Source organism: Lampris incognitus, chromosome 7 (genome assembly GCF_029633865.1).
Source record: "Lampris incognitus isolate fLamInc1 chromosome 7, fLamInc1.hap2, whole genome shotgun sequence".
Taxonomy (NCBI): Eukaryota; Metazoa; Chordata; class Actinopteri; order Lampriformes; family Lampridae; genus Lampris; species Lampris incognitus.
The window spans coordinates 10452370-10462240 of NC_079217.1; the positions used below are offsets into that span (position 1 = coordinate 10452370).

General features: G+C 44.8%; 1 protein-coding gene across 1 annotated transcript in view; it reads right to left on the reverse strand.

Moving 5' to 3' along the window:
* clptm1 (CLPTM1 regulator of GABA type A receptor forward trafficking) overlaps window positions 1–9048 on the reverse strand; it is a 33828-nt gene extending 24780 nt beyond the window's left edge. Inside the window, exons 1-2 of the mRNA XM_056283230.1 lie at window positions 8864–9048; window positions 3506–3642 (exon numbers count right to left, since the gene is read on the reverse strand). Coding sequence (XP_056139205.1) covers window positions 3506–3642; window positions 8864–8914 — 188 coding nt within the window. The 5' untranslated portion in view covers window positions 8915–9048. The remainder of the gene's footprint in view (window positions 1–3505; window positions 3643–8863) is intronic.
* Between the last annotated feature and the right edge of the window lie 823 nt (window positions 9049–9871).

The following is a 9871-nucleotide window of genomic DNA, read 5'->3' on the forward strand; positions in this document are numbered from 1 at the left end:
ATTTGCAATACGCTTTTCATTACATCAACATATTCCCAAACGTGAGGTGCATAAGGTTTGTTGTTGTTATGGCAAGTATAAATGGTTCTTATAGCAAGTAAGAGTGCATTTGTACATGTGCCAGATGGCGCCATTTACACTACAGATCTTATTTGACATGTATTTAGATTCTACATGCACCTGATTTATCCACATGCATTTAAACTTGGTTTTTAAATGTATCTCCATTTGCAGCATAGACATCATTGCAATTCCACCACTACTTTACTGCACAATATGAAAATTCCTCCTGCTCGTACCCTACTTTTAACCCATCTTTGCTGTCTATTGTTTAGCTTCTGCAGAGGTAGCAGGTAGGGTTGGGTATTGTCTGAATTTTATCGATTCCGATTCTGCCTAACGATTCTGGTTCTTATCAATTCTGAGTTTCGATTCCAACATGGTATATACACTCACTGGCCACTTTATTAGGTACACCTTGCTAGTACTGGGTTGGACCCCCTTTTGCCTTCAGAACTGCCTTAATCCTTCGTGGCATAGATTCAACAAGGTACTGGAAACATTCCTCAGAGAGTTTGGTCCATATTGACATGATAGCATCACGCAGTTGCTGCAGATCTGTCGGCTGCACATCCATGATGCGAATCTCCCGGTCCACCACGTCCCAAAGGTGCTCTATTGGATTGAGATCTGGTGACTGTGGAGGCCATTTGAGTACAGTGAACTCATTGTCATGTTCAAGAAACCAGTCTGAGATGATTCGAGCTTTATGACATGGCGCGTTATCCTGCTGGAAGTAGCCATCAGAAGATGGGAACACTGTGGTCATAAAGGGATGGACATGGTCAGCAACAATACTCAGGTAGGCTGTGGCGTTGACACGATGCTCAATTGGTACTAAGGGGCCCAAAGTGTGCCAAGAAAATATCCCCCACACCGTCACACCACCACCACCAGCCTGAACCGTTGATACAAGGCAGGATGGATCCATGCTTTCATGTTGTTGACGCCAAATTCTGACCCTACCATCCGAATGTCACAGCAGAAATCGAGACTCATCAGACCAGGCAACGTTTTTCCAATCTTCTATTGTCCAATTTTAGTGAGCCTGTGCGAATTGTAGCCTCAGTTTCCTGTTCTTAGCTGACAGGAGTGGCACCCGGTGTGGTCTTCTGCTGCTGTAGCCCATCTGCCTCAAGGTTCGACGTGTTGTGCGTTCAGAGATGCTCTTCTGCATACCTCGGTTGTAAAGAGTGGTTATTTGAGTTACTGTTGCCTTTCTATCAGCTCAAACCAGTCTGGCCATTCTCCTCTGACCTCTGGCATCAACAAGGCATTTTCGCCCACATAACTGCCGCTCACTGGATATTTTCTCTTTTTCGGACCATTCTCTGTAAACCCTAGAGATGGTTGTGCGTGAAAATCCCAGTAGATCAGCAGTTTCTGAAATACTCAGACCAGCCCGTCTGGCACCAACAACCATGCCACGTTCAAAGTCACTTAAATCACCTTTCTTCCCCATTCTGATGCTTGGTTTGAACTGCAGCAGATCGTCTTGACCATGTCTACATGCCTAAATGCATTGAGTTGCTGCCATGTGATTGGCTGATTAGAAATTTGCATTAACGAGCAGTTGGACAGGTGTGCCTAATAAAGTGGCCGGTGAGTGTATATTAAAAAAAAGAGGTCAACAAAAATATCGTTATTTTTTAAGCATTAACTGAACATCAACAATGTAAATACATATAAATAAACACATCATCCAAGGAAAATACTGGTGTCCAAACAACAGTCATATTTGTATATAATTAGCAGTGAAAAATGCTCTAATCTCTGGTATATTCCACCTGACAACAACACAGTGGAAAGCAGTAAAAAAAGCCGTTACCGCTCTGTGGCACTCCTCAGTTCTCCTTGGTCATACTTCCTTTTACTACCAAAGAGAACAGTGTCTCGTGGCTTGCTGTCTTCCCTGGCTCTACTGGAGGTGCTCGCGACGTGGTGGCGCTGACCGAGTCTGACACACTCGCAGTCGGAGGCCGCAGGACGTCAAACACCGTACATTCTTTCAAATCGATGCTGTGGTGCCGTAAGTGTTTGGTCAGATTTGAGGTGCAACCTGCCTTGCAGCTAATAAACTTCCCACATTTACTGCACTTAGCCTTATTGTCGCTTTCTTTGGCAAAGTAAAGCCACACGTTGGACCGTTTACCGCGGTCCATCTTTCAAACTGCTGCTGTGATGCTAGTCAAACATGCTAACTGCTAGCTCGTATCAAAACAAATGGACACGGACACACAGGCATGGTTCAGCTGACCCGTAAAGTAGACAGAAACAAAAAAAAAGCCGCCAGGTCCTTGCAGACATATATGAAGCTGTTGTTTGCAATAATTAAGATTCATATCTCTTTTAGGAACCGATAAGCAGAACCGAAATTCAACTTTTTTTAATGGGTATGCGGTACCTGGCATTTTTACTCAGTTCTAATTTGGAACCGAGTTTCGGTTCCCAAACCTAGTAGTAGGTATTTCCAAAATTCTTGTTTCATACACTCATGGAGAGGCCAGCTATGGTCATTACGACACAATACAAATCAGCAGAGGGAACAGTTATTGAATGTAGCAGTCATAGCTGGGTCTGTAGTTAACGCAAGCATCCAAAGAACAACTTCATTCTGAGGACAAAGTGAAGACTGGTGGGAGAAAATTGTGGTATGCCCTTTATAACAAACTGGGTGACTTTTATGTGGTATTTCACGTTAGACTTGTTTTGTGAGCAAATGCAGCTTGTTTGATGAGAGGAAACCAGTACCTTCTCTAGGTGATAACCCAGAGTAGGGCAATGCATTAGCTCTGTGGTATGTGGCATTGGGTGAACTGTGCTCATTAAAGATGCACCAATATAACTTTTTCACTGATGATATTATTCAGAGTACAAATGTTTAAGTATCTGCTGATACCTAGTACCTATCTACTACTTTAGCTGAAAAGTACAAACTTAGACCCATTTGTTTGTGGTCAACAGGCAAAATAATTTAGATTTTTTTTTCTACCATTAAAGAAGTACAGGCTTCAATGTTTCAAAAATGTAGTAAATTGAGCCTTTTAGTATTATTTCTTACATGTTACCCATTGCTTTTGTCATCAGATTTTAGTCTTTGATAAAACCTTCAATATTGATACAACATTTTAGCCCGATATTGGCCTGATATACCATACCGGTATCAGTTTCGGTGCATCCTTACTGTTAAGCTTTACAAAGGAGTAATATTCAAATTCCCAGAAGAGGCTCATAATGTTTTGGGAGGAGCAGAGAAATTACTATATAGCTTGAAGAAAGAAGACTCTTTACACTTAGCCCATTTCCAGCTCAGAAAAGTCTCAAACCTGGCTTAAGCAACAACAAATGACTCTCTATACTCTGTGCGTCTGGCTATCAATAGCAATTTCGACTGATTAGATGAGACACATTTTTAGCCAGGTGTAAACTGGGTAATAATACCCACCTGAAGAGGACTCCTTTGATGACCTGCCATGCATTAGGTGCTTGCTGCTGCTGCTGTTGTTGTTGGGGGTCTTGTGCATTTGCAGGTGTCTGCACTGCTTGGCCATCTGTTGCTGCAGCAGTTCCATTGCTGCTTACCTACACGCACGCACGCACGCACGCACGCACGCACGCACGCACGCACGCACGCACGCACGCACGCACGCACGCACGCACGCACGCACGCACACACACACACACACACACACACACACACACACACACACACACACACACACACACACACACACACACACACACACACACACACACACACACACACACACACACACACACACACACACACACACACACACACGCTGTAAATTTTGGTAGTTATAATGCCCACAGCAGTAGCATAGGCAACATGTAATGCAATATGGACTGGAACAATAATAACTTGGTTTCTAGTTTAAAAAGACTTCACGAGATCCAATATGACAGCCACTAAAATCTAAAAGCAGTAACTGATATTACAAGTCCAACCTATAGCCTAATGTGTTAAAAAGCCATGAATCTACACTTTGACCTTAGATCTATGCAGATAAATGGTTGATACAGCAAGCAGTCCAGAAGGCAAGTAACATGGTTCCCTTTAATGCCACTTAGTTTCGGTTACAAATACAAACCCCAATTCCAATGAAGTTGGGACGTTGTGTAAAACGTAAATAAAAACAGAATACAATGATTTGCAAATCTTTTTCGACCTATATTCAATTGAATACACTACAAAGACAAGATATTTAATGTTCAAACTGATGTTTTTTTTTTTTTGCAAATATTCACTCATTTTGAATTTGATGCCTGCAACACATTCCAAAGAAGCTGGGACAGGGGCATGTTTACCACTGTGTTACATCACCTTTCCTTTTAACAACACTCAATAAGCGTTTGGTAACTGAGGACACTAATTGTTGAAGCTTTGTAGGTGGAATTCTTTCCCATTCTTGCTTATGTATGACTTCAGTTGCTCAACAGTCCAGGGTCTCCGTTGTCGTATTTTGCGCTTCATAATGCGCCACACATTTTCAATGGGAGACAGGTCTGGACTGCAGGCAGGCCAGTCTAGTACCCGCACTCTTTTACTACGAAGCCACGCTGTTGTAACATGTGCAGAATGTGGCTTGGCATTGTCTTGCTGAAATAAGCAGGGATGTCCCTGAAAAAGACGTCGCTTGGATGGCAGCATATGTTGCTCCAAAACCTGTATGTACCTTTCAGTATTAATGGTGCCTTCACAGATGTGCAAGTTACCCATGATGCCATGGGCACTAACACACCCTCATACCATCACAGATGCTGCCTTTTGAACTTTGTGCTGATAACAATCTGGACGGTCCTTTTCCTCTTTAGCCCGCAGGAAAACGACGTCCATGATTTCCAAAAACAATTTGAATGTGGACTCGTCAGACCACAGCACACTTTTCCACTTTGCGTCAGTCCATCTCAGATGAGCTCGGGCCCAGAGAAGCCGGCGGCGTTTCTGGGTGTTGTTGATATATGGCTTTCACTTTGCATGGTAGAGTTTTAACTTGCACTTGTAGATGTAGCGACAAACTGTGTTAACTTATGATGGTTTTCCCAAGTGTTCCTGAGCCCACATGGTAATATCCTTTACAGAATGATGTCGGTTTTTAATGCAGTGCCGCCTGAGGGATCGAAGGTCATTGGCATTCAGTGTTGGTTTTCGGCCTTGTTGCTTACGTGTAGAGATTTCTCCGGAGTCTCTGAATCTTTTGATGATATTATGGACTGTAGATGATGAAATCCCTAAATTCCTTGCAATTGTACGTTGAGAAACGTTGTTCTTAAACTGTTGGACTATTTGCTCACGCAGTTGTTCACAAAGTGGTGAACCTCACCCCATCCTTGCTTGTGAACGACTGAGCCTTTCGGGGATGCTCCTTTTATACCCAATCATGACACTCACCTGTTTCCAATTAACCTGTTCACCTGTGGAATGTTCCAAACAGGTGTTTTTTGAGCATTCCTCAACTTTCCCAGTCTTTTGTTGCCCCTGTCCCAGCTTCTTTGGAACGTGTTGCAGGCATCAAATTCAAAATGAGTGAATATTTGCAAAAAACAATAAAGTTGATCAGTTTGAACATTAAATATCTTGTCTTTGTAGTGTATTCAATTGAATATAGGTTGAAAAGGATTTGCAAATCCTTGCATTCTGTTTAATTCGCGTTTTACACAACGTCCCAACTTCATTGGAATTGGGGTTTGTAAATGTTTTCATAAAACTAGACAAAACTCAGAATCATTTTGGCTGTACTGGTATTTGACACTGGGTTTTTAGTAAATAAACCACAATATAATGGTTTAATCAGGTTTCTGTATTTTTCTATTTTGGCAGTAAAAAATAGTTATCTAGGGATTTATAAGGAATTGACCTGAGGACACAATGTTGTTTTGCTTTTGTGTATCAACCAATGGTGTTTTTACCTACATACGTTGCATTGTGAACCATTACAACACCCCTTGCAGGGCTACATTCTATTCAAGTGACACAATGGAAAAGCACATTCAAAGTCATGCGACTCATTCAATATCTAAATATCTGATCTTCCCTTGTGTCATCAGCACAAGGGAGACTCGTGGTTTTCCTCAAGATTTACAAAGTGTTGAGATCTGACAACCTATCAATCAATTACTATAGAATAAAAAATACTCCAAAAGGTACACAAACTCAGAACCTACGAGCTTTAAACAAGATGCTTAGAATGGGATTTTTTATCCAAGTGGACAGAGGATATTCCCTTGTCAGAGAAAGGAGCTGCCATCTCGTGCAGGGATCAGCATTACCATTACACCAACACAACTCTTAGCTTGTAAACTTTATGTTCAACAAAAACAGGTCAACTATTCGGGCATAAGGTAATAATTTACAAGTCACAATCATTCAACAAGGATTAACAAGTAACTGCCTATTCAGATTACACAGCAAATGCTCTACTTGAAGACTCCTCAGGGTGCACAGGTGTGATTATCTGACTGGCAAGGTGTAGGCTGAAAGCTGAGTTAATCTTTCATAGACAGAAATTGACATTTCTTTATCAGTATCATTTATTGCACCCAGGGGATGAGTGATAGTATTTAATAAAGGTGGGACTAAATTGACCTTCAAAGGACTCCTCAGGGTGCACAGGTGTGATTATCTGACTGGCAAGGTGTAGGCTGAAAGCTGAGTCAATCTTTCAAAGGCAGAAATTGACATTTCTTTATTAGTATCATTTATTAGCACCCTACACTGTAGCAAGAGTAGGGTGCAGGTTGAGGAGAGCCTGGAGAGGTGGAGGTATGCACTGGAGAGAAGAAGAATGAAAGTCAGTAGGAGCAAGACGGAATACCTATGCGTGAATGAGAGGGAGGACAGTGAAATGGTCAGGATGCAAGGAGTGGAAGTGACGAAGGCATATGAGTTTAAATACTTGGGGTCAACTGTCCAAAGTAACGGGGAGTGCAGTAGAGAGGTGAAGAAGAGAGTGCAGGCAGGGTAGAGTGGGTGGAGAAGAGTGTCAGGAGTGATTTGCGACAGAAGGGTACCAGCAAGAGTTAAAGGGAAGGTTTACAAGATGGTTGTGAGACCAGCTATGTTATGTGGTTTGGAGACAGTGGCACTGACGAAAAGACAGGAGGTGGAGCTGGAGGTGGCAGAGTTGAAGATGCTAAGATTTTCACTGGAAGTAACGAAGAAGGAGCGGATTAGGAACGAGTACATTAGAAGGACAGCTCAGGTTGGACGATTTGGAGAAAAAGAGAGAGAGGCAAGGTTGAGATGGCTTGGACATGTGTGGAGGAGAGATGCTGGGTATATTGGGAGAAGGATACTGAATATGGAGCTGCCAGGACAGAGGAAAAGAGGAAGGCCAAAGAGGAGGTTTATGGATGTGGTGAGGGAAGACATGCAGGTGGCTGGTGTGACAGAGGAAGACGCAGAAGACAGGAAGAAATGGAAATGGATGATCCGCTGCGGCAACCCCTAACGGGAGCAGTCAAAAGTAGTAGTAGTAGTAGTTATCAGTATCATTTATTGCACCCAGGGGATGAGTGATAGTATCTCATAAAGGTGGGACTAAATGGACCTTCAAAGAAAAGTAATGGTACTTGATATAAAAACCACGGTTGTGAAATTTTTGTCAATAATATATCCCAAAAGTAAAGTCAATCAGTGATGAAATGGTCAGTTAGCATAGATCTTCCTTTTGCAATTACAATGTTGATGCTCTGTACGGAAAAATACATCCGTGAGATCAAGAATTAACTTGTGGCAATACAGTAACTGCACTTTGCCATGTGTGGGAGATGGGGCCCCCCGTGTCCAGTATTGTTACTTCTGCACCCAGCATTGTTACTTCTGCACCCAGCATAACCACAGCAAAGTGGATAATAAGAGAATATTAATTAAAGCAGACTCCAGCTACAGCTGGCACGTGGCCATCAATGTGTTCTCTAGATTAATCCAACAGCATTTCCTTTGGATTGCTTCACCATAACTGTTGAAATAAGCTAAAAAAAATAAAAAAACGACCAGATGTCAGCACATTTCAAAAATGGACAGGCCCCTTTCAATAAAAAAGATGAGATTGTTTACGTCCGGACAAAAGCCCAGCTAACCCCCAGTAGGAAATACAAACAAAATTTGGGATTAAAAAGCTCAAGGAACCAAAATGCACGCCACATCCAGCCACGGCTGATGCATCAAATAACGAGAAACCGACTTCCACAGATAGCGTAAATGTGCGTAGTTGAACGTCGCTCGCCCCCTTTAAAGGGCTACCGACTAAAACCAACAAAAGGGAGAACGAGCGAGAAAATAAACAGGCCGCCGTTTCTTCCCCAACATGGAAAGACGACCGCAGGTGACAAGCTCGGGTTTCTTGTTAATGCTGGTTTGCCGAACCCGAGCTGCGCTGTTTTGTAGGCCGTGCGATAGCGACCGGAACTCCGCTGGCTGACAACTAAACCGCAGCGGGAAGCTAGCTACAAGCTGTTAACCGCCACGGCGCGCAAGTAAACTTCTCGTCAGATAACGGCCATGAGACGCGGCGGCATGATGACAGAACCGTTGTTGTTCGCGGCTACAGACGGCCGCTAGCTAGCTAACGTGACAGAGGCAGTATTCTCAGTATATCGTGAGGGGGGGGGGTCGTTTTAAAACCAGCCGGCGTTGACAACGTCACCGACCAAGGCTCCTGTAACGACCGTTAAAACACACACCGCGCCTCTCGGCGAAGCAAACGACACGGGTGCCGAAGTGCGGCCGAAATAAGCAAGGGAAAAGTAATACGGCGACACGGTTGTCATTCAATTTTACCTCGCCGTTGCTCACGGTGGCTTGCGTTGCTTCGCTCTCCTGCGTCGCCATCTTACTTGTCCCTGTCACGCACACTGCTGGTTGGGAAATCACATTCTCGCGACAACTCCGCCGCAGCTTCTCGGTGACGTAGGCATTCGAGGAGCCGTCCGGGCACCGGTCATGGGACCTGTTTATGTGTTGTAGCGTGCACGGGTGAGTAGACGAGACACGTACGGGTCGAACCCTTTAGTCGACTGGTTAACGTTGTCGTCCGCGGTGCGGGAGATACGGGTTCGCGTCCCGGCTATGACGACGGTTCCCGGGATGCCTGCCCCCCCCCCCTTAGTTCGCTGCATTGGTGTCAGAAGTGGGACGATGAGACCGTGAGGTCATCGGAAGCACGTGCGCCCCCGCGTCCCGACGCGGTTCCCGAAAGAGAGGGGTCGTGTAACGTGCAAGGATAAGTAAACACGTTAGCCCTTGGTTAACGGCTCAGACTCTTTAGTCGACCGGTTAACGCTGCCGCCCGCGGTGCGGGAGATATGGGTTCGCGGTCCCGGCTGTGGCGACGGTTCCCGGGCTGCCCTCCTAGTTCGCTGCATTGGTGTCAGAAGTGGGATGGACTTCTCTAGGCAGTAAACGCTGGCCAAAGGGCGTAACCGAAAGTTGGCCTGTGGGCGTATGGAAATCGCTGCTCTCAAAGAGGAGATCAGAGGTTTGCTCTCTCTTCCAGATGGGAGCGGCGCAGTGCGGCCTCAGGATGGGGGAGACCTGTGCCCACCCCTGAGTGCGGTAGACACGCTGGGTAGTGTCCGAGGGGCGGAGTCCCGAGGAAATTGAAAATGTCCTCTCTTTTAGAACAAGCCCAACGAAGAGCCCCTGCTGCGTCCTGCCCCGACCGTGCGACGAAAGACAGCCAGCCTTTCAAGCCATGGGGAAGCCACCAGAAGCAAGCTGGACATGATCCGTGGAGAGGGAGCCACCAGCGGCGGCCAGCAGAAGCAAGTTGGACACGATCTACAGAGA